Raw genomic sequence first — 25,217 nt, forward strand, 5'->3', positions numbered from 1 at the left:
CACTTAATTTAAGAAATTTTTACTTATTTCTAGATAATTTTTCCAGTGCAGTGAGGTGGTGCTGCTCTGACTCGTCTATCCGGAAGCCAAATGAGTAGAAGAGGAATATGAAGCTTACTAGAGTGAAATGTGCTGCATGGGCGATTTGTGCAATTTGTGCTGAAAGCCCTAAAAAGAAAAGGCGACGACGTATTTGGAAAAAGACATGACTGAGCAAACGTGCTACTACGATCTGTCAATTTTACAGAAAGAACTCGATTTCACTCGCACCCCCGCCATGCTGCTGTGTTTTTATCTGAGAGGAAGAAGAAGAATAGCAATTTGTCCACGACAGTCAACTAAAAAATCAAACATTTTCTCCTGACCTCATGATTCCTGATCAGGAGGTGGTTGTAAGAGGCTGATCGCCCCTGGTTACCCCCTGTACACGACACGCACGATCAGGCTTTAAGTCGGCCCGATCAAAAAACTGTCGCAAAACCGGAAAGTCGTCCCGAAAAGGGACAAAAAAATCATTCAGTGTAAGCCCGGCTTAAGGCTGATTAGGATTATTTAGACAGCAGTCGAACAGATACCTGAGAAGTGCTGCTGATATTTGAAAGCAGATTCTTGGAGCTAATATTCCCTTTTCCTCAATTTACATGATAAAAAAGATGTAAATTAAAATGTTACACAGGTTTCATTTTAAACAGAAATAAAAGAACCAAAAATGTATTAATCGGCAAAAATCGGCCAATACAGATGGCAAAAAAAATAAGTTTGTCCAATATCATTTTTAGGATTAGTATTACTTTACTTTTTACTTTTAATGATGTAAAATTGTTGTTAGATTCTCACTAGTCTTTATTTTTCTGGTTACTCCAGCTGCCAGAAATAACCTGATCTACTTTAAGATGAGGAGAAAATCCAGCAGATATTATCAGAGGAGGTTCTTTATCCTTTCCTAACAAGCAAGTGCAGAATAGTTCCTTCTGCACCAAATATTTTGAAATCTTATTATTTTAATTCTTTTGTCTAATTATAAAATTTGCAAAAGCAGAATCTGCTCTCACTTGTCTAATTACATCATTTTAAACATGAGTCAGATTTTTACGAACCAACAGTGACTCAGCACTTGAGCAGCCATTTAGTTTTACTAAAGTCATTTAGTTTCTACTTTAACTGCAGTACACTGCAAAAATGATCTAGAAATGAGGAAAAATGTCTTAAATTTAGTGTATTTACCCTTAATTTGAGCAGGTAAATAAGATGAACTGCCAATGGAATGAGTATTTTTACTCCTAAAATAAAATAATTAGATAATGTGCACTTAAAATGAGACAAAGCAAATGTTTTTTCTGATTTTAAATGTAAATTGTCTTGTTCCATTGGCAAAGTATCTCCCTTTCCTCCTCAATTCAAGAAAAAAAGTGACTTCTTTTTAAGGAAAAAATGGCTTAGATGTATATTTTTTGCAGTGTAAAACCTCTGGTTTTCTCACAGTGTGTCGTCGCCTCCACTCTGGATAAAGATGAACAATCGATCGTTTTGTAGTCTCCTTTATAATTAAAACCAGTCAACGAATCATGTAAATGTTTGCAGATTCCTGGAGGGAGGCGGCTCTCTAGCGGTTCATTCATCAGGTTATCAGATGGATCATTATGGTTGATTATTGCTCCTTTTAGACGTCTCCGTCTCTGCAGTTTATTTAAAGAGCTCTGATTGGTGCATCGACTCTGTTAGCGAGAAACTTCCTAGAAGTCCCACGGCAACATCTGAAGCTTTTTTTTTTAAGGGGAGGGAGGATTTATGCTCGGACATGCAGGAGGTCCTGATGGTTTGGTTTGGGAGCGTGTGAAGGGGAGAGACGGCTGAAGAAGAGAAACAGGAACACTTACTGTCTGTGAGGCCTCCAGACATGCTGGAAGGGGTGAGCGTGTTGCGCTGCTGGGGGTTGATGAGCTGGCTCACAGACGGAAGCTTGTTGACTTTTCCGTGAGTCGGGGAGGTGGAGCCGAAGGAGGGCTGGGACTGCATGGAGGGCCTGGAGCAGGAGAGAGGAGGTGAGCGCCTGTTAGAAACATCTCTGAATCTCTTCATTCTCATACGCGTTCTGCTTTACTTCATGATTATTGCTTTTTTTTCATTAACAGAAAGAGAATCAAACACCATCAGGAAAAGCCATTTATTCCATTAGATTATGAAAGTGCAGAAGTCAGCAGGATAAAATGATCTGTTTCAAACAGAGAGTCACATGGTGCACATCTCAAGCTTGATCTACAAAGAAGCCATGTTCAACACACAAACTGTCCTGCAGTGACTTTAAAAGACATGACCTGCACTAGCAAATAGTTTTTACTTGTGTCTTTACAATCAAAAAACAAAACCAACAGAAAGGTTTGAGTCCAGCTCTCATGACAATGCAAAGGCTCCAAACATTTATTTACGTATCTCTGTATTCAAATACAAGTTTAAAAAAACAAAACAATCAGGCGGTGTTCCTGTACAAACCTCAGCCTAAAGGCTGAAAGACGGGAACGCTTCACAAACGGCATGCAACTCAGTCAAACAAGTCTGTCCAGCAAAATGAGGAGGGGACATCCCAGAAGAAAGGACAGATCAGGGGGGTAAAAATGGCAGAAAAAGTAGACAGAGAGGAGGTTGGAGTAGGTCGGAGGAAGATGAGGAGGAGGAATGTGGTGCTGAGTTTCAGGAGGAGCTGCAGCGCCGCCTCTGCTCTCCTGCAGACTCCAGGAGCTGGCTACCCAGTCGGCTTTTTATCAGGCTGCAGGGAGGAACCAGAGACAAGAGAGAGAGCAGGAGTAAGGGCTCACTGCAGGAGGAGAAAGCAGCTACAGACACTGTGGAGGTCCACAGGGGTGAAGGAAACAGGAAAGTAAACAGAGTTGGATCACAAACTTCTCACAGACATGACAACCAAACCACTGCAGTACAGCTAACCGGCCAGAAGATGGCAGCGTACACACACACATCACAGCTTTTCATCACCAGGCAATTCCCAGATAGGGGGGGTTCATGTGAATGCAGGGGGAATTAAACACTAACAACCAGAGCAGCAACTAGGATTCTAGAAACAACCAGGAAGCTGGGAGTAAAGTCCAAACATTGTTCTGGACTGGAACCAACTGATACTCGATCTGCTAAACGTCTGGAGCTGCAGAGCTGCTAGGAAGCAGAAAAAAACAAAGGCGATGTAAGCATGACCTCACAGCGCGGCTGTCAGCCCCTTAATGGGGAACCTGTCCGTAAGCAGTAATTACCATGGCAGGCCTGTCTCCTGGGTTCTATGGGTTTAAGTTAAACAGGCGGTGGGAGGAAAACTGGAGCATCTTTTAACAACACCGAGGCCAACAGATGAAGCTGGCAGAGCACCCAGAGGTGCTATCATGTACCACTGAAACCTTCTCGCTTCACAGAGACACAGACAGGTACACTTGTCACCATTCATCAGCTTTGGCTCCCGTCCCGTCTGGCAGCTTTTAACGCCAGGCTGGCAGCTTTAGCTTCTCTGCAGCTGCAGAACATCTGATGTTTTTTCTAAGCCACTTTTTCATCATCCAATCCTCCAGCAACAGATCAGTCAGTTAGTGGCATTCAGCTGGGGTCGGTCAGTAAAACATGCCGTTTAGGAAGTAGAGACAGAAAACGAGGAAGGAGTTAAATCTAGGAGGTAGAAATGCACTGATGATCAGCTGGTGAGCCAGGATTGGCTGGTTTTCAGCTTGACCGCTAAGAAAACCGTCTTTAATTTGATCACGATGAAGAGGGAGCTAACAGAAGGAGCAACAACATGTTTCTACTTTTTTTTTTTTTGTAGCTTCTTTTGGCGCTAGTGGCTCAGGTTTTTTTCCGTTAGTTTTTTTTTGGACATTAGGCTGACAGGAAAGGGGGTATGAGAGAGTGGGGAGAGACATGCGGCAAACGACCATAGGTCGGAATCGAACCCGGGTCGGCCGCGTCGAGGACTAAAAGGCTGTTTTATGCTCAGAAACCAGGTCGTCTGCATGTGTCGCAGTTTACGCAGATATGCTTCCGCCCTTTCCGCAGACACTCTGCTGCACCTCTCCAAAAATTTAGGTGACTGCAGACAGGAGGCCTCTGATTGGTTAAATCTACATCCGCTGTACACTATGCGTATTTCCTGTTTGGTAGCTTACCGGCTTGTTTTGTTTGTATGACCACCACTGTGGAAATCGACTTGTGAAGACGGACCAACTAGAAGTGAGAGATGCGCAAGAACGCTGGGACTCTTTTTCCACCTCAATCCCCGCTTTTGTTCGCCCTCATGTCCCTCCGTTGTCGCACAAACTTGCCCCCACTTCCTCACTGCCTCGGCCGTATCTAGACTCACAGCTAGTTCGTGATTGTCCCTTTTGCGTTGTTGCGTGCAATAACATAGCACAGACCATGCTTCAAAATTGGGCATAAATCAAAAATATCTGCGACAAGCTCACTGTGACACACTGCTGGGGGTGTAAATCACTAACCTGACTCCGCCAGATGGATTTGCTCGCATATCCATCTGAAAACCTTCCTCTGAGAAAAGCCTCCAGAACAGTGTTTTGCTCTTCTTTCAGTGAAGAAATACTCTGTTATTCCGATAAAACTTGCTCGATAGCCACGCTAACGCTAGTTTCATCGGCTGAAGCCGCCATGTTCTTTAGACTGAACTGTCGCGCTTCTCGTTGCGTTACACCTCAACCCGCCTCAAAGCCAACGCTGATTGGACGTTCGTTTGGTGAACGGCTCCAAATTTTCTGTAACGGAGAGTCTCCAGACTGATCTGCGAGTGAAACCTTGAAAGCTCGCGAGATCAGGATGGTCTCACAAGGCTAATAAATCACACCCATCATGGCGATTCGATTCAGAATCGATTTCCTGACCCAACAATTCGATTATTTTCGATATCATCTTCGTTTCCTCAGCCATGTCTGTCTTGCCTAGTGTTTACGCGAGTGTGTGTGCATGTGGAAAGAGGATAGGGGCTAAAGGAAGCGAGGTAGGAGGGCAAATTAGGTTTAAAGCTACCGCAGCACGGGAGTCAGAATTACGTCCAGGAGCAAGTGGATAAAAGTAGACTGGAGGAAAAAAAACAACAACAAAAAAATGAATCGATACTTATGCAGACGTGTCGATGCATCGGATCGTCGGCTGCTGGATCGATGCATCGATACAAAACGATTATTATTTACACCCCTACACACAGCTGCGGGACTATAACCAACCCTTAAGGCCTACGTACATGGGTCATGTGCGCTAAACACTGCCTAAAGTGTTTCTACTTTATCCTTTGGAGATTTTGTTTTATGGAAAATGTCTGGCTTGGAGATGTTTACAACTTTGTAGTTAATGAATTGATGCTTGCAGTCAGAAAAGGTGAACAAGCTGATTGCTAATTTTAGGAAAACAAATCATCTAAATCGCCTTTGCCTATAGATATATTATAAATGCTTTTAATTCTGGTCCCTTTATGTATTAATTCGGTTTATTTAATAACAGAGACAAACTGAATAGAACAGCAGTCTCTTGCCTGTTTCATGGCGCTTATAGTGCATTTATAGAAAGTGAAATAATAACGGCTTCCCTGAAATGTCCCTGATCAGAGATTCAAATTGGCCCCAGAAGATGATCGGTGCATTTCCACTACTGCTGCTACTTCTTTAGAGGAATCACAGCGAGCACTCACTGTTTCTGAAGGAGGTTCTGCTGCTGCTGTCTGTACGACTCTATTGTGTGCTGAGGCAGGAACTGCATGAGCTCCAGTGACTCCTTGATTTTCACCAGCATTTCGTAGATTTCACGACCTTTGATCTGCGGGCCGAACAGAGGCAGTTAAGAAGCAGTTCTGAGCTGAAACACGTTTTTGATTTTAGGAGATAAACAGCAATTCAGGCTTACTGGTAAACAAAAAACTTCCTCATCCGTTGACCGTCTCTTCTTGATGGTGGACATCTGGATGCTTTGGGAAATTTGGCGGTAAGCTGAAAAGCGGAGAGAAAAACGAGTGAGTAAAGGTTGGTGTAGCGCTGAACTCTAAGCCTGAGCCAGAACAGGAGGAGAATCAAGCAGGGGAGCAGACGGAGGGGTGCTGTTAGTGTCTGAGACACGTCACATAAAGCCAAAGCTCATCAGCCCGTCACCAGCCCCAGCCCTACTTACGGCGCTTCGTACCCTCACTGCTCTTTGAGTTGTCCGTTACATGCTGCTTGCGGATGCTGTCCTCATCCGCCTTGCGGTCTCGGCCCGGGCAGGCGCAGATCCTGGCCTCGAAGCAGCGGCGGCCCAGAACCTGTCCACTGCACAGAGCAGACCGAGCCTCGGTCAGACACCAACTAAACGGACGCCACGGGCTACTGAGAACCATGAAGTGTGTCTTACTCTCTGGTCTCCAGGGTGACGATGATGAGGATTGGGCGCCGGTTCATTCCGCCCACGCAGCTCGAGTTGCACATAAAATTATATAGAATTGTTGTAAATTCGGTCCCGACCTGAAGAAGAAAACAAAGACAGAGACAGAAATCAGATTTATTCTTTCCGTTTGAGCTTTGGCCAACATCTCCACATAAAACCTGCTAAAAGTCTTTCATTTTATAAGTATATTTTACATTTTAAAGCTGGTATCCTGCTGTAAAAACCTTTTTTTCATACTATCATCCTTAATTTAGCAGCTTTCTTATTAATTAAGGAAAGCATCTCCAAACAATCTATGCATGGATCTAGATCAATTTTGCAAGTATACAAAAAAAAAAGCAGAAATTAGTTCTCATGGGGAAGACTTTAAATCAGAGCACAAATGATTTTCCTCTGATTAGTGGAGGTATTTGGTAAAATGCCTCAAACACATCCTTAAAACTTGCATGCACTGAACCCCTAATGTGTTTGCCTATCATAAAAAATGCTCATAAAATGAGTTTTATTCTCCAGTTCTAAGTGTGAGACCCTTAAAACGATGGACTCACCTGCGGTGGTTCGTACGGCACTAGCACGCTCTGCCGTCCAGTGATGTTGTCCTCCACGTACTGAGCGTGGCTGTTTCCCTCCACCCGGATCAGATGGCTGGGCGGCGCGATCTGACCTGTTGGCGGAGCGACCTCTGTCATTAAACGTTGCCTCCCGTCACAAACAACAAGCGAGGGGAGATTTCTTACTGACCATCGTTAAACTCGCGGCTCAGCTCATGGTTCGGGCAGCGCTTCACCACTTCCGTCACGTGCTCAGCTTTCTTGTACACGGGCATGGCCCTGATCACGGCGCCCTGCGGCGGTGGGGTGAGCACTTTAATCTGAATTGGGCAGGTCTTTGCGATCTGGCAGTAGAGCTTCTTCAGGTCTGTAGAGTACTAGAAAGAGAAGGACAAACATTAGAGCTTCAAACGTTTCAAACCAGGTGCAGCAAACAGGAAGTGCTCTCTGCTCTGAGGCTGCTTCAGATTTTTTTTTTTCACAGTTTGCATTTATTATTTCCAACAGATTTATCTTTGCAACACCTGTTGCCCCCGACTGAACACCTTTGGTTGCCCTGGAGAAAAAAGGGATAAATGCAACACTGTGATTATGACCTACATAAATAAACACACAGGAGGTTTGCTGCAACAAGTGTGTATTGGTAACCTCAAAGATGTCTTAGAGAGAGCCTCTGGGACTTCCGCCATAAAATGGACCCCCTCCAGGAGCAATTAAACAGGGGTCCTGGCTTTCATCTTAAGAGGCGGGAGCATCTGATGGCTACTCATCATACAGAGCAGCTCTTCTGAAGCGGGCTGGCAGGCTTTAGCTGCATATTAGGATGGCTGCAGGTCCTACTTGTGCGCTTGGATGAAAATGAATCGCTTCTAGGTCTGAGTGCAGGAGTGGAGGCCTAATCGCGAGATCCATCCGTGACTGATGCCGAAATGTGATGGTTGCTCAAACGCAAACTGGCTGGCGTTCAGGTGTGCGAGCCAAAAGTCATAAATAATGGATGTGCCTTGATCCCTGGCACTGCTGGGATTGATAAGCAGTAAGCCATCAGAAAAGACTGAATTGTTACTAATAGGCGCAACCCAACTGTGTAAACAAACCATTCAAATCACTGCTATGTAAGCAGAGCTTTAAATCCTCTGTGTGCAGAAGACACAGGCTGGGGGTGGAGGTGAATATTTTCCTGTCAGCTTCATTTTAGAGAGAAAGAGAGAGAGAGAGAAAAAAAAGCACATTTAAGATAATAATAAAAAAAAGTAAGGAAGACGCCAGGGGCTGTTTGATAATAACGCAACATAAGATTCCAGGGAATCGGGGAATTTTTCCTGAACCAGGATGTGTTGATTTGTAATGTTACACAAACTTGGCACACACACATCTTACTCTTCCCTCCAAGCAAAACCTGTTTATTACCAAGAAAACCAACCAAACCAGCAGTTCTTTTAACTCTGACTAAACAAATCACAGCCTTGATAAAGCATAAAAAGCTTTTTTCACATGTAAGAAATGTGTTTTATGTAGTAGACCAACACATGACAGGGGATGCATGGGTTTAAACCCTTTAGGCTGTTTTATGCACTTACATAAAGAGCTGTTTTGCATACTACTCCTTTCCTGTTTCCTTATCCTGTCGTTTTTTCATGTGAGTGATAAAAAACTGAAACAAAATCAGGTGTTTGTGCACGCAAACATGGCCATTTAGGTTGATTCTTAGCCTCCCTAAGTCAGTACTCTCTAGAACTGAATGCTCACATGCAAAGAAGCTGAAGTTATGGTTTTTAATTGTTTTCCTGCAGACCAGGAAAACATACAGAGCCTCAAATCCCCAGGAAACTCTGCAGCTCCTCCAGAGTCAGTTAAGGTTCCTGATTAATGTCTTAGTGGTTTGCAGCTGCACCACACTCTGCATAAAAGGGTGGATTTCTGGTTTTAGTGGATTTTATTCAAGGGCATTAAAGTAAAGAGGGCTGATTAATGCTTTCAATTTCAAACTGTTTGCTGTTTCACAATGTGCTCAAATTCCCTCCATGTAGATAACCAAATTAAAACAAAACCTAAACACAAAGGGATTGTGACTTTAAAGGATTCAGTGACTTTTAAATCTAAATGTTTTTTTTTTTTTCAAATAACAATTTCTCCTTAAGAAGAAGAAGGGAAAAAAAGGACTTAAGATAAATAGTGGTGCTTGTCTCCTCGCTTCTAACCTGATACTCCCCGTACGGCTCTGTCAATCAGCTAAATGAGGTGGAGAAGCCAAGCGCAGGGGCTGGGGAACAGAGGGGAGCCGAGGATTAAGAGGCGAAAAGTAAGACAGAAGTGCTGCCTGAAAAAAAGGGTTGTTTTATGGTGGTTGGAGAAAATAACAGATAGCTGGATTTATTCAGCTTAAGATAAAAAAAACAACAAAAGTCGAAGCACAATAATCTAATCAGACGTTTAAAGTTTGGTTAGATAATATCTCATTTGTCTTTCACCTCAAATCACATAGAAGCGCAAACTCAGAGCAGAGAATCATCCCAGCCCTCAGGCTACAAACTTTAAGAGCACAGCTATGTGCTGCTGGTGCCGTTTGCTGAGAGGGGAGCGAGCGCAGGAGGTGCTGCTGGGAGCAGCAGGCAGCGTTCAGGGTGGAGGACGGCCGGTTGACTGATGGGATCCAGTGGCTCACACAGGGCGCGGCGCTAAGATCTTAACATGTAATTATGGGCCTTTCATTGGTCACAATGTGAATTACACAGCCCAGAAACAACACGGCGCACAAAGCAGAGCTGTTTAATCACATTCATTTCAAAGAAAAACTGTTTGCAGCCATCGCACGTGATTCGCCGCTGGACATCCACGCGTGGCAGCGAGCCACGAAACGCAACAAACCTGAAGAAGCTGTTTATGGCCTGTTAGTGGAAGCCAACAAGCAGAATGGGAGCAGGAGACTGCCGAGGCGACTTTGCATGGAGTTTAAAACCTTCGTGTTTGTGTGCCTCTTCTTTCTAAAATCCTGCTGAACTCTCCCCAAAAAGAGAGAAGAAGACACTTCCTTTGCAGCGCAGGTTGAGGCAGGCCCACAGCTGTAGCGTTCCTCTCTCCCTGACAGGCGCTGCGGGCGCATGCAGGAGTCAAGTCCTGACAAACATCAGGCCTTAAACAAGCACTGTTTGGCGCCTCTGGTCTTGTCTTCTTCATACCTGACATGTCATGTCATGCCTGGAGCTTCTCACCAACCTGTTTAAATCAACAATAATCCCAAAAAGTTTGCTTTTTTTCCCCCTTTCCTCTTTTTTTTTTAAGAGGCAGAGGAAATAAACTGCTTCTTAGAGCAAAACTTTAAACGAATAAAACATTGTGGAGGGTAGCAGGATGCTTCCATCCCCCCCGTGTAGAAAATGCTCGCCCGTCGTCAGCAGGACTTATCTCGACCACCCGATCACGGTGATGACACGCGTCCTGAGGCTAACCTGCGCGCTGCCCTGTGGCCTCTCGTAGACTGGAGATCCAATACACATCACTCCCCCCCTTCCTCAACCCTTTTGGGTGAGAAAATAAGCAATACAACTGCCATCTAACCCAAACTGTTAAACTGACATCAAATTATGTCTAATTTTATTCTAAGTAAAAAGGTTTCGTGGGTCTGGTTGCCTTACAGTGTTGGGGGAAAATATTCCTTCTTATTGCAACTACAAACAGACAGAGATGAAAATGACAGAGAAGGAAAACTGATTACAGGAATTAGGGGAGGGAACAGACAAAAGAGTGAAAAAAAAAGAAACACAACAATGGAAGAAGAAGAACATGCTAGGTTTCTTAGCGCCGAGCCAAAAAACATGAGTCTGGTAACTGTAGCTATAGAGGAACGTGCTTTTCCATGACGATCATGGAGAGATCCCAAAGCTGTCATAAAATCTTTCCAACTCTTCCTTTAAAAATTTCCCCTCCACCTTTTCCCATCTAAAGCTCTCAGGGCTTGTCTTGCTTTGACGGGCGAGTCGTGACAAGCTCCCTGACACAAACAAGTCTCAGCCCAATTTTGCGAGGCGTGGGACGGGCCCGCAGATGTTCCAGGGGCAAGCTGCGTCTTGTCGCCTTTCGCTGGAACACTCTTCTCTTTGAGCATTCACAGGCCCTCCTCCTCCTCCTCCGGCGCAATGTGAGATCCAGCCATCAAGCTTAACTCTCCTCAAAAAGAGACAAGAGCTCTCTACGAGAGCACAGGGTTCAGAAAAGAGGCACGTAGTATTTACACAAGTATTACCTACAGGCCCTCAATCCATTACTGTAATCCCTCTGAGCTCTGCAGAGTCCCAGTGATAGCCCAGACCATGACATTCCTCTCCTTTGACCGCGCTTGGTGGCAGATAATACACACAGCAAACACAACCAATCTTTGAGCTGACAATGGTCGCCTTATTTGAGACACTTCATTATACATCGCCAGGCCGCTCATTCGTTTGACCTTCTGCTTTCCTCTGACCAATGGGTGAGGGTTTGTCGGAAAGAGCGCTGTGTGGGAGACATTCTGGGAAGAGTTGACGTGTTGTGCGTCTACTGTGTGTGTGTCATTCTAGACAGGAAGAGGTTAAGGTGTGGGTTAGGGATTAGGTGTGTCTCCATAAGAACAGTCATCAAAAAGTACAGTACACAGTCCAATAAGTCCTGTGGAAGATCCCTCAAGCTTTCAAAAAGGGAGCATTAGCAGATCTATGCAGCAAGCAAAGCTGCGCTGGTGACATCTTCGGTGGCTCTCTGCCATCCGTCCGTCAGTCCGGCAATTGAGCTATTGGGCTGAGATTAGGGGAGCTTTGAGAAAGAGCTCCTGAGATCAGATGAGGGAGCCTCCTTCAAGATGAGAACCGACACTATAATCACTCGTCTTTAGCATGAGGTAGGCCTCTGCAGAGGAGCGCTGAAAAGGACTCCCTGTGAGGCCATGAGGAAAATCAACAGAACAAGAATTATAATTAAGTGAGGCAGAGCTGTCATGGCTGATGAATGTTATTAGTCCCATTAATCTTCGGATCCAGGTTGAAAGCCCAGCAAAGCTGAGATGGGTTTAACCCGTGTGGCACATGCACACAACTCTGTTAGAAATGATAAAACCACACTATATTAACAAGTCAAATTCAACACAATAAGAAAAAAAAGCATCAAATCTATTGGTAGAAAAAAAAAAAACATCAAACAAAGGAGAGGAACCACAAACTCCAGATTGCATCAATTCACACCCTTGTTTTATTTAAGCTCTCTTCAACAAGAGGCTGCTCCCATCCTGATTCTACACATCTCTTGCTCATTTCTTGTCCTTATTCCTTTTCCCTCTTAGATTTTCTAGTTCTGAAAGTTTTCGTTTTAAAACATAAATAATCCTCAAATGAAGTCATGCTTCATTAGGATCAATGAAAAGAAAGTACATTCAGTGCCAGCTTTCTTGCAGACACCTGACAGCAGCTGTGCTTAGACGCACACAAGTTCTCCATTAGACTGAAATTTATTCAGATAAAAATAAAAATGTATATATAATCAGACTGTAGTTTAATTACACACTAGTAATTGGAATGAAACGGCCAATCGCAGTAAGAAACAGTCTATAACAATATTTAAATATTGAGACACCAGTTACTTATTGTCAATGTAAGCGTAGCTAAAAGCTGACAGGAAGACAGAGCAATTTATTTCTTAATTCCCCTTGTTTCAGCCAGAAAACAGCCCTCAGCATAATAGCACTACCACCGTGTCTCACTACTCCTGACTGATGCAAATTTGGAAAATTATTACAGCTAAACTTTATTTTAGGCTACGGATACAGGAAGGCTGAAAGACAACATTCCAATAAAAATATATTTTAAGCAAATTTTGCAAAAAATGTGGCTTTTAGTTTATTTTTAAGTCCATGTTATCTCTTAGAAGCCATGTTAAAAGAAAAATCTGCAGACTCAACAGAGTATTTATAATTTTTGCAATGTAAAGCAGGTGTTTTAAGCAATATTTCTTTGTAAATCGGTAAACATTAAGTCAAGGTGTTTGTTGGGAGATCTGCCCTTCATCCAGTGTAACAACATTAAGCACGGTAATCCGCTGCTTTTCCACTTTGAGTAAGACCGAACCAACCAGTCTTACATCATGTGTTGTGACTCTGGGACACTAGTCTGTTTCACCCCATGTCTATTATGGGATGTGTAGTAAAGCAGGCTCTGGGGCGTGCCTCTCATGAACCAACTCTCAACCACCTTACTCTAAATGAGACAAACACTTTTGTTTTTGGGCTGTGAAAATGAGAGGGATGAGCGAGGCGGTGTGGGAATTAGGTGAACGATGCAATCCCACACTTGGCGTGGCGAGTGAGTAAGGAGAGCACTCCCCGATTTTACCATTTTAAATCAGAGCTGACGGGAAGACCTGAGCCGCCTCAATAAAAGCTCAGGTCTGTAAAAAAATGTTGGTGATTCAGGATTTCTTTACGTAATCATCATGGTGTCTCAGAAGGTCCGTGATGCAATCCTTGTAGTTGTGACATCCTAATTCTCCATGTTGCAGCTGTTGTTCCCCTCCTGACTTGTTCCAAAAAACCACCCGAAGCGCCGTTTTTTTTTTTTTTTTAACAGCAATTGTCTGTCTATTGTTAGCTAAGGAACATCGGCAGAACAAACAGAATGTTTTTGTTGCAGATCAGACACATAAACAACTAAATGGGTGGAGCAATGGACAACAGTTGTCCCTCAGGCCTGTCACTCATAATCAGAGAGCAGGAGGAGCTGGTTGTGATTCAACGACTCACCTTGTTTTCTTCTTTTGTCAACATAACGCTGGCGAACTTTGACCGACTTGTAGGTGAACCGAGGACACATTAATACTTCTGCTACCTTTCTGAAGGTTTTTATTCGGGTACATTTCTACATTTTGTTCTCACTCTGACCACCTTTAATTTAAAGGAATCTACCCAGTCTAGTACCATAGTGCTCTGCGCTTCTTAACTAACTCCTATTCCCGTACTCATCATTGTACGCTGTATGAACTGGTAGGCTGGCCGTCACTAAGTCTACGTAGACAACTTCATTTGTATATTTTTCTATACAAGGCCATGTTGGGTAAACTGCCGGCATATTTATGTAATCTCCTCAAGCCAAATTCCAGCCATTTTCATCTCCGTTCCACCAGGTGGCGCTCTTACCAGGTTCCAATGGTTTTTACTGAGCTGGGGAAGAAATCCTTCTCTTACTTTGCTCCATGGTCCTGGAATAATTTGCAAAACTTGCTCCATTTAAATGATCTAGTCCCATTGAATGAATTTAAGGCCATGTTAAAATGTCATGTAATTCAAAAAAGTAACTGCCCTATGTGACCTGTCTTTTCCTCTATGTGAGATTTTGTCCATGTTGTATTTCTGTTTGTATTTTAACTGGTGTGCTGTCTTGGCCAGGTCTCCCTCGAAAAAGAGATTTCAATCTCAAGGGACTTCATGGTTAAATAAAGGTTAAATAAAAACAATAAAAAATTCCATCAGGAAGGTCCCTTCAAGTTATTCTAGCTTCCACATAATTATATCAAGTTCATAACAGACAACTGGCCAAGATATAGTCAGGGATTAAAACCACGATGAATGGAAAACAGAATAAAATCTAAAAAAATTATACATGATAAATTATGATTAAATAATATTTATGAGATGAAGAATTTTTATGATTAATTGTCTCCAAAACAATTCACAAGTCTCATTTACTAAAATAAACAGATAAACAAAGGGTAGCACATAAAAAAAAAAGGTTTGATTGTCAGTCTTGATGTTAAAGGGAACACCTGGTTATGAGATGGAGGTAAAAATTAACACGGGAGCAAACTGACCTGAATATTCTGGGCTGTTATTCAGATTCAAATTTCTACATCTTTACTGTTTTCTGCAAACTGTAAAAAAAAATCTACAGACCTTCTATTACAGGTGGCTTTATTTTTTATACCTTAATTTTATGGCTCCAGTGGCCTTTATTTGAAAGTATACACATAGGAAAGGGATGAAAACATGCAGCAAAGGTCTCTGGGTTGGGATACGAAACCAAGGACTGCCTCATTTATTGGTTGTGTGTGGTGAGGGGATGAGGTTAGCTTCTGAATGCAGATTGGATTCTAGGACTGTTCACTATTGTTTTAATCTATGAAACAGATTTGTTAAATCTGAACTGAAAATTAGAGTTTGTGATCTGTATTACCCTAACTGTACTTGCAAAAAAAAAAATTCAAATACAGGATCTAAACTGGATCCAGGAATCACTGATTCACTGATTAAAATCCAATTCTAAGATGGTTTACCTGTCTAACCATTAACGAATCAATAAAACAAAAGACAAAACAGATTAGATCAACAATTAATGTGTCAAGCAGCAAATCAAACAAAATTACTAAACTTTTTATCTTATTAAAAAATAAAATAAAATAAAAGGGATGGAAAAACTGGAAACATACTTTTTTGGCGTGTCAACAAACAACTTAGCAAAAAAAGCCAACATTAACAGTAATCTGTGCAGCTTTTTGATCTGTTTGTCACAAAAAAATGCTGCTTCTTTTTCTCTGTTGGAGTCAATAAATTGGGTCAATTCAAAGGGCTCCTTGTAACAAAAGGTTTTATTTAAACCATATGTTATGTGTAGACACAACAAGGATTCATTCCTTGGGTTAGGTCCCATTGATCTGCTTGAATGATAAGATGAGAAGTAGGAGACACTATAAACAAAACCCCTGGAAGACCTCCAAGTCTCTAAAAAAAATAGAAGGAATGTCTGCCTAGCTGGACTAAAAATAAACATCTTACTAAACTGGATACATGTTATTTTCTATAAGCTGATTAATCTAACCTGTAGGTTACATGGTTGAGAACAGGGCAGTAAATGTCCCCAGTGGTGATAATGGAGTCTGTGGTGAGTGATGCTCCCCCCTTCCTCCCTCCCTTTTTTTCAGCTAGTTAACCAGAACCGCCTGAGGTTGACACATGATTTGAAGCTATACATCTAAAGTGACATTCCTCCCTTTCCAAATGCAATTGTGAAACTCATGACTTTTTAACGTACACCTGAATCTGCCTAGAGCATCGGCAGTAAGATAAGGAGTTCAAACGTAAAGGAGTTCCTTTAACCTGTAACCTGCAAAACTCATTCACTCGATGACAGCAAAAACACTAAAGTGTGGGTTTGTTTTATCATCACTGCTGATAAGATATTTGAAGCAAAAAAATGAGGGTTGTGATGCAAAACATTACAGTTATTAAAAAAGAAAAAAAGGCAATTCATAATCACCAACTTACCTGAATTTGTCTCAAACTGACTTTGACAGTGTGGCAAAGAGACAGATCAACAACTTAGTCTTTACTGTTTAGGTTCCTAAACCTAAATAAAGTCAATGAGGAACATATTCTAGCAAGGAATCTGTGAGAGATTATCCTGGTATATTAAACTTCCAATAAAAATACTTTTATAACAGCATTCACACACAAAAAAAAATCTATAATGTAAAACATTCTATATCTCATATCATATTCTAGCAAAATAAAAATAATACATTATATCACATAGCATATATTTATAATATCTGTAACACATGATCTATTTTTACTCTAATACAAGCTCATGCTAGTTTTAGGAGTGCTTTTCTAGTATGTATGTTTTCTGTGCTGTCTTTCGGATCTTTATAGAGTAAAACTAGTCAGGATAGTAAGCCTGAAGTCGGCTTCTAAAACATGCAGCTAATACAAATATTTCCAAACAACCGAATATGTCTCTCTTTAATAAGTGAGAGTGAGGTATAGCAGCCCAAAATACTTGGTGAGAGGGAAAACTGAGTTACTCTTTACTTGGAACAGACTGAAAGAACTTCTAGAAAGGTCTTAATGATCAATTTATGAAGTCTTGATTTTCTTAAAAACTGGCCCAGGCCTACATTGCAATCCACTATGGCTCCTAATAACTTAATATAAAAACTGATTCAGGAGCAAATTGATATTTATAAATATATGCACAACAAAAATGTATATTCTAACTTTTTTCTTTTAAACTGCATCCTCTTCTTATTCTTTTTTTTATTTAAAGCCTAATAATAATAAACTTTAAGTTATGTGAAATACAAATATTGTAATTGATTAAAACTAGTAACTACTAGTTGTTTGTGACTGGAATTAGACTTAAGGTGATTTTTAAGACTTCCAAGGTTGAATACTTCTGCTAAACTTGTTAGAAGTATCTGGAAAAGCAGCAAACCCTGAGAAGACTGGAGGAGCATCTTCTGCAAAAAGAACATATAGAGTGGGGATGAGACTTACCGTCCAGGTGGCGGACTTGGCTGTGCTAGACTGCTGGAAGGACACGTCGAAGGTGTGCGGCCCAGCGTAATCCGTATTGGATGGGATGGCTGGTGATGGAGAGAGGGCATCGAATGTGGAGCTGGGCTGGGCGTAGGGCGATGGGGCAGTCACGCTGTTCTGGGCGTGCTCGTTGTTGTAGGGGCTGGTAGAGGTCGAGCCGTTGTTCTGCTCCATGCTGTTCAGGAGCCCCAGGTTTGTGTACTGCGACTAGTGAGGAAAACAACAACAACAAAGAACAAGTTCAGTAAATACAGTAGAGATTTTATTCTTAATTTAACAATTAAAATGCTAAGACGGAAAGCTGTTCATCACACAAACAGGAAGGAAGTTTTTTGTTTGAGAATCTATCTTTTAAATTACAATAAGATGGAAAAGATAAACTGAACTTCATTCAAGCCCTACATAAACTGATAGAATATGTTTCAACAAGTTTATCGGAAACTTTTAATTTTCTTTAAACGTCACAATAAGGATGTATTAAACAATCTGTTACTGGTGGTTTGAATTCAGAGCCAGGCCCTTCCTGCTTGCTCCACTTGCCATTCACCCCATTCCTTTCCGTTTATAAATGGCACATTCCTGGACGAGGTGCCATGTCTCTCGACTCTTCGAACAGCCATTAATCTCTCGGGGGCCTCTTGTTTATTTCAAGCACGGCCGACCACAGCTGTCCGACTCACGCCTCCCTACTGCCAGGTGTTAGTGTCATACCAGGTAGCCAGCGAAACACGGTGAAAGGACCTGGTTTATGTAACTTATTGTCAAAGGAAGTGATTTATAAATCGATAATCCATCTTTCTTACTCATGGATCCAGGCATTGTGAGTCAGACTGAGTCAAAGACAAAGAGTCAGACTGATACACCTGGAAAAAGGTCATCTGAGTAAACCTTGGTGTATTTGTGCAACAGGGGGACGGGGGAGCTCGCTGTGTGGATGAGGGTCACTTAGCCTCCACCTTCCACCCTCCACCCGCCCGGAAACAATGACAACAGAGCTCACAGGAGCTTTTCTGCAGGACAATTATGGCGGTATGCAGGTGTTAGGAGACAAGTGTCTTGTGAATGCAGGGGTGGGAGGGGGACACATACCCTAAGACCCAAAGAAAAACTCTTTCTGCCGGAGAGCCTCCCGCTTCTACAAACACACACTCTCTCACAAAGGGCTAATTACACACATGTATTAGGAGGTTTTCAGCTCAATGGGCTGCAGAGGAGGTCTTCTACCTATGATCCTACAGCTGAACTAAAAAAAAGGGACATTGTGAACATCCATTTTAAAGTGAGAAACTTTATTAGCACTCCCAACTTTTGCAGTCTACATAAACATTACAATTAATCACAAGGGAGTGGCTTAGTTTCCTGTTTTCCCGTATGTTAGGGTGAATGATGATATCAGAGCAAGCCTTTGAAATGTGGTGTAATCCCACTGAGGCACTCAGGCAGGGGGATGACACAGACACCCCCAGCACCTGACGCAGGAGGCAGCCATAGGGGATGTGACAGGCACCAATTATCAATGCGAAATTATCATTCTAAAGAAAAAGGCTGATGCTGGTCTGAGACCAAACACAGATAAAAGCTAAAACACAAAGCAGAGCTGCTGGCACACTCCCAAGCAACGCTCGTCACCGTCACACCAAACGTAAGGATCAAAGATAAAAAATCAAGCAGGGGACAAAGCCATAATTGGCTAGTTAACAACGTCTCACCTCATCTCATCATATTTTCATGTTAAATTGGCTGGAAGTGGGGTGTCAGCTTTAAAAAAAGGTTAGTGTGAGGCACGTTTCGTTCCTCTTTGCTTCCCTCCATAAGATCTGATTCCACTATAATACAGTAACTGCTTAATAACCACTTTAGCGGCTCTTAAAAATTCCTCCTGTTTATGGCCCGGCTCTGTGTTTAGGCCTTCGGGATGATGTGCTGCTAAGCGAGAGCTCAGTAAATCAGCAGCCTTGGCTTCCTCAGAAGCCTTTAATAAACTTTGCTGAACGGCTCGGCTGTGTGTTTTCTCACTGTTTCTCAGTCTGTGATGAAAGAGGTGAACCGTTTCTGGCCAACAGGAGTAGGAGAAAAAAAAAAAAAAAAGAGGTCTGCTGACCTTTAAAGTGATTCCCTGTTCAATGCAATGTTGGAATCCTAACTATGCATAATGCATATCAGGAATACCTGAAATACACTTGGCAGCACTAATTTAGACGGTACTGATAGGGCCAACACATTGGCATTTGGTATGGCATACTAACACATTAAATTACTCCATGCTCCGTCTTGCTCTGTATTTATCGATAAGCCAATGACAAGAAATATTTGAGTTCAACAGATGCTGTCAAGTATTTATGGCCTTTCTTGGAAAACCAAGACATGCAAAGATTGGGGGATTTCTTAAGGAAAGTAACACATAAACTCTCACTTATGCAAACTTTAATGACCTTGTTTAAATGTATAAAAAATCTGAAATAGACAACAGAAGAAAACTGTGTTCTTTTTTAAGAGGTTGCAGTTTCAAAGCCAACTGAAAGGAAAGGTTTAACTTCATCTTCATTTCTACATCGAAGCTTCCCCTTTAAGACCATCAGTTTTTTTAAAACAGAAGCTCTGATTCAAAAAACTATGAAATAAATCCTAATTTTCAGTATTTTCGGACCAGGAGCTGACCAACTGGTGTATTATTGGCGAAAACACCAATATTCCTGACTTAACTTCTGCAAACCATCCTCTTGCTGCTAAATTTATTGGGCCAATGATCATTATAAAAGGAGCCAGAGCAGACCTGGCCTGAGGGGCAGAATAGCTCCCATTCCAGACTCTCTAGTGACCCTCCATGATCCTTGGGCCAGTTGCTAAGAGCATGAGCGGAGCTATGATGAGTGACCACAGGGGTGGGAGGCATTAAAGGCTCAATAGGGGTGGGGGGAGCTGATGTGGGACTGGGTCTATCTGCACCTCATACCTGCTGGGGTGGGCAGAGCAGGTGATTGTATCTACATCAACATACCATTAAAGCAATTAGGACCCTGAACCAAACAGCAGCGCCTGGCCAGCCCTATTCTAATGACTGCAGCGGCTCCCTGGAGACTGGAGACGGGGCAACCTGATACTCCAGGCACTGCAGGTATTGAGGTGGACACCACTTAAAGAAGCCCCTCAACTCTACAACTTAAAAGACACGGAGGTGACACACCTGCAATCTGCAACCTGCAATCTGAGAGTCTATCAACCAGTCAACATCTGCATTGGGTGGAGAATTAGGCTGGTGAAAGAAATAGAAACAGTATTAGACTAAAGCCTCAATGAAACCTTTTATCCCCCCCATTAGAAGTTTTAAAGCTAATTTATCTAGTTACAGACCATAATGGTAAATGAAACAGGGCAGAAACAATTAATGTGACGTTTGATGAGCAAACCACCCAAAACAGTGATTCAACTCTGCAGAAATATTATTGTTATGCATTTAAAATAAATGTATATATATGTTGTTAAATTGTTTATATCCAGAAAACCTCTAGTGGTATTTCTAAGCACTGCATGCAGATTTCTTTGATATGTCTTAGCCATATAAAATGTGCAATCACTGGATTATTCATGAACTAAAATAATCGACAGCTGCAGCCATTAAACGCTACCTTTATGACAACCGTCTAATTTACAAAGAAACATCTAAAATCTCACCTTTTTTGTCGTGATGTTTTTGCAAACCTTAATTGTTTAAAAAATATATGTAGGCTTTCAGGAAAAAAATAAGTTTGATTTTCAAAACTCTTCCGTTTAGCATATTGTCCCTGTTTACATTGATTACAAGCTTTTATTTTATGGCAGAACAAAATAAAGATTATAGAAGCTGAGATTTAATAAAATGAAAAGAAAAGAACCTCCCAACCATCACGATTGTGTTTTTTATTTTATCAACAAGTCTTAATGATTTCGATTTCTTTAGCCCCTATTTGCATAAATCTGTCCACAGAAGAATCTGAACCCTGTTAGAAACAGGTTTTACACATAAAATGCCCGCCTAAAAAACAACCCGACACAAAGCAAATCACATCCTTTGACTGTGGCCGTGCCCAGCTAGACAGCAGCCATTTCACAACACAGACTGAAGGAAGATTTTCAGGTGTTTACATTCCTCTGCTCTGTCTCTCAAACAAAGATGCGTGTAAATAATAAACAGATAAGAAAAAACAAAGAAATTAATAAAAAAAAATATTAAAAAGTATTTTTTTTTTTTTACTTAATCTATAGTTAGGTTATATTTACTGTGTAGTTTGAACACTGGTTCAGTCAACAGGATGGAAAACCTATGAGGACTTGGAAGGAAGGAAAATCAACAGAAGGCCTTAACCTCAGATGTTTGTTTCAGCGCCACAGAAATATGGGTCCAATATAAGGGAGCTAAAACCGTGGACCGTCTGGACGATCTTACCTCGTTATAAGAATTGGTGGTCCCTGTCTCCAGGTACAACATGTTGGCGCTGAGGTTGAGCAGAGCTGCTGCTGTTTGCTCCACTGGCTCCAGGATTCCCCAAATCTCTTTTCCCCACTCTAAAGGAGTGATACTGGCAACAGATGCAAAGTGGACGAGCAAAGGCTTCTTCAGGAGTCTATGGGTAGTTCGTATATAAGTTCTGAAGGAGAGAGGGGAGTGGTTTGGAGCTACCTGTCCAATACCTGACTCCACACCCATCCCCAGAAGAAGAGTCTTCTCCTTAGTTTATCTGTGAGTTAAAGTCGGAGGTAAACGTTCTGATTTAGACTCGTATCTAAAAAGCAACTCTAACATTTTATAAAACCAAAACCCATTAGAGCACATTAGGGATATTTTACCAACTAACCTGGAATAATGGGAACATGAGAGTGAGACGCTGGGCTGCAGAGTGACAGCTGCAGACAGGAGTTTTGCATATGAATCACTCTCCTCTGCATCCTGTAATCAATGGGGATGGGGGGGATCTCTGCAGAAACAATGCGGCTCCTGTAGGTTGCTTGTATCTACCAGAGAGGGTCTGTTTTGGAAACATGCATTGTTTCTCAGATGCCGTAATGGTGATGGCACTAAGACACCAGCTTCCTCGTAGCTCTGATAATTAAAACGGTCGTTTTAAAAAGAATTACTTGTTTCATTTTCTTTTTCGTTGTGTTTTATTGGAAAATGAAACCTTTGAATTCTTTTGGTGATGAAGCATATTTAAACAAAATTAATGCAAACTTATTACTTTCTTTTTATTAGATCATACAGTATATCATGTTTTCTCTGGATTAAGCTGAAAGACGATCAGCGCAGATGGGAAACAATACATAGATTTACAACATTTATGCAAATGAAAAAATCTGAAAATGATGATGCACATTAAAGTCTTAAAATGTAATTCCACTAAAGAATAAAAGCTGCCTTTAAATATTACCCGATTACTGACTGCTGTCAATTTCAGAATAAATCCAGCTCATCTGTGAAGCCCTCAGAGGTTTTGTTAGGGAAGAAACAGCATTGCGAAGACCAAGGAACCAGGCTGAGCCTAACTTTATTCTTTATTCTGGCCTTTATGGAACAAATTGATAAAAAAAAAATGAAAACACTGCTTAAAATAAAGCCAGAATCCCTGCTTGAAGTCTGACTCATGTCCTGTTCAGATAAAACCTAGATAGAAAAAATTGAGTTTTTGTAAATGTGGAACACTGAAGGGCTGGTTATACTACGGCAGCAGTGTGTCGCAATGAGCTTGTTGCAGATATTATTGATTTACGCTCAATTTTAAAGCGTGGACTGGCGCTATGTTATTCCACGGCACAATGCAACAGGGACAATCACAAACTACCTGTGGGTCTAGATTCGGCCGAGGCGGTGAGGAAATGGGGGCATTTTTTTGCGACAATGGAGGGACATGAGGGCAAAAAAGAGCGGGGATCCAGGTGGAAACAAAACAAGCCAGTAAGGAACCAAACAGAAAATACGCATAGTGTAGAGCGGATGTAGATTTGACCAATCAGAGGCCTCCTGTCAGCGGCACTGTCTGCAGTCACCTACAATTTTGGAGAGGTGCACCAGAGTGTCTGCAGAAGGGGCGGGGGCAAATTTGTGTTCAATGCGACACACACGCAGACAACCTGGTTTTTGGGTATAAATCAGCTCTATAAAGCACGGTGGAGGCAGCATCATGCTGAGTCAGAGCATTTCGTTTGGTAGAGACAGAGAAGCTTGTCCGAGTTGATGGAAGACAAGGAAAAAAGGTCACCTTCCAACAGGAAAACTTTACTTAATCATGCACCATGTTGTGCTTTATTATTGCATAACATTTAAATTCAATTAAACTTTGTGTCTGATACAGGAAAAACATAAAATGTGATCATAAATTATGAGGAGCTCTTTTTTTCAACACTGCAAAAGTAGAACACTTCAGATTTTCAACATTTAAAAATGTACCAGTTTAAGTTGGGGGGGTTTAGAAATCTGCACACAGCTGATGAGTCAACAGCTTCACACCTAGACAGCAGAGAGTGATCAGAAGGACACAAATCACATGCATTGCTACACAGCCTGAGGGCAGAAACTCTTGTCCTGTGGTCAGGGTGCAAACTTAAATGCTGCTACGATGTGAATTTAGTGTCCCAATCACCAGCCACACCCTGTTCCAATCCAGAGGCTACAAGCCTGCAGGTCAGACAGCTACAAAGGCTAAATCAACACTTAAAAAGCTCCACGGACCTTTCCTTCTGCAGTCTAACACAGGGTCAAACAGATGTTTTGGATGAGGATAACTAGTTTAACTAATTGAGTTAAAACGCTGGGTGTTTGCTGTATGCTCATGGGCCTTTAAATGCCTCTAATTCACTGTAGGCTTTAAATTAATTCTGTTAAAATCAAATCAAATGATCCATCTTACATAATGTACTCTGTAAGGGAGGAAACAACCTTGTTAACAGTGTAAAATTAGCTGCAACAATGTGAAACGATGGATGGCTCTATAGGATCTGCAGGGGGGGATCAGCAAATCCAGGGGCTCAGACAAAAGAGGCTTTTCTAAAGTTTTTTCCTTTTTAAGAGCCTGTTCCTAAAGTCGGCCAGATTAGTTTAGTATCGGGTGTCAAGCTGCAGTGTCTGGGTAGGCACAGACACCTGACCTAAACACACAGGCAGCTCTGATCCCAAGTGACAGACGCAAGCGGTCAATGGAGCATCACTTGGGTGGCAGTTTCTAAAATCCCTCAAATAAGTTGTTCAATTTAAATCTGCTTTTAAGAAGTCATTTCCGTACAATCTGGTGTTTTAAAATAATGTTTTTTACACTGTTTTTTTTTTTTTTTAATCTAAGTGGCATTCATCATCATACTTAACTAAAATGCAAAATTATCAACCAAAAAAAACAACATACAAACACAAACAAAGCTGATACTATTAAAGCTGCACAACATAAAAGTTATATGAGAGAGTAATGGATCATTTTTGTCTAAGGTGGAGGAGCAAGCACAGCTGGAGATGCAACAGTTCTGATTGCTGATAGGTCAGATCCTTCTTCTGTTTTCCCAATGCATTTAGTGCATCATAAACTAAAAACCCTTTTCAATCCATAAATGGTTTAAGCAAAAGAAAGCATCTTTTTTTTATGGTAAATGTTAGGGACCATCTGCTTTGACATCAGCGATTACTTTATTTTACATAGACTCCTCCTCCTCTTCAAAGAGCCTGCAGCAGTTTTATTTTTCTCTTTGGTGATCAGTAAACTAGCATTGATCTACTTTGGAAAACTGAAAAATTTGACTCAGAGTATCAAGCATCAAGAAATATCAAACAGGGTCGGCCCACAAGGAGACAACTTAGGTGTATCTGCACAGAGAAAAAAAAAAAGGTTAAAATTTTCAGTAGAGAAAAAAAACGCATCTTTTATGAGGCTCAGTCTCTCCTTATAACCCACAAGCACCACAATCTCCCC

The 25,217-nt window shown here is 41.7% G+C and overlaps 1 protein-coding gene across 6 annotated transcripts in view; it reads right to left on the bottom strand.

Moving 5' to 3' along the window:
- The window catches only part of tp63 (tumor protein p63), a 43,592-nt gene that overhangs the window by 3,421 nt on the left and 14,954 nt on the right, over positions 1-25,217 (bottom strand). For 2 of the 6 annotated variants that reach the window (XM_015380971.1, XM_015380977.1), the window contains exons 1-10: positions 21,716-21,991; positions 20,477-20,545; positions 17,251-17,499; positions 7,153-7,339; positions 6,960-7,075; positions 6,379-6,488; positions 6,160-6,296; positions 5,899-5,981; positions 5,687-5,811; positions 1,878-2,023 (exon numbers count right to left, since the gene is read on the bottom strand). In XM_015380971.1, coding sequence (XP_015236457.1) covers positions 1,878-2,023; positions 5,687-5,811; positions 5,899-5,981; positions 6,160-6,296; positions 6,379-6,488; positions 6,960-7,075; positions 7,153-7,339; positions 17,251-17,499; positions 20,477-20,545; positions 21,716-21,976 — 1,483 coding nt within the window. In that variant the 5' untranslated portion in view covers positions 21,977-21,991. Of the gene's footprint in view, positions 1-1,877; positions 2,024-5,686; positions 5,812-5,898; positions 5,982-6,159; positions 6,297-6,378; positions 6,489-6,959; positions 7,076-7,152; positions 7,340-17,250; positions 17,500-20,476; positions 20,546-21,715; positions 21,992-25,217 lie in introns of those variants that run through there. The other 4 variants (XM_015380972.1, XM_015380975.1, XM_015380974.1 and 1 more) reach the window with 4 other exon arrangements.

This window comes from Cyprinodon variegatus, unplaced genomic scaffold (genome assembly GCF_000732505.1).
Source record: "Cyprinodon variegatus isolate N-32 unplaced genomic scaffold, C_variegatus-1.0 Scaffold226, whole genome shotgun sequence".
NCBI lineage: Eukaryota > Metazoa > Chordata > Actinopteri > Cyprinodontiformes > Cyprinodontidae > Cyprinodon > Cyprinodon variegatus.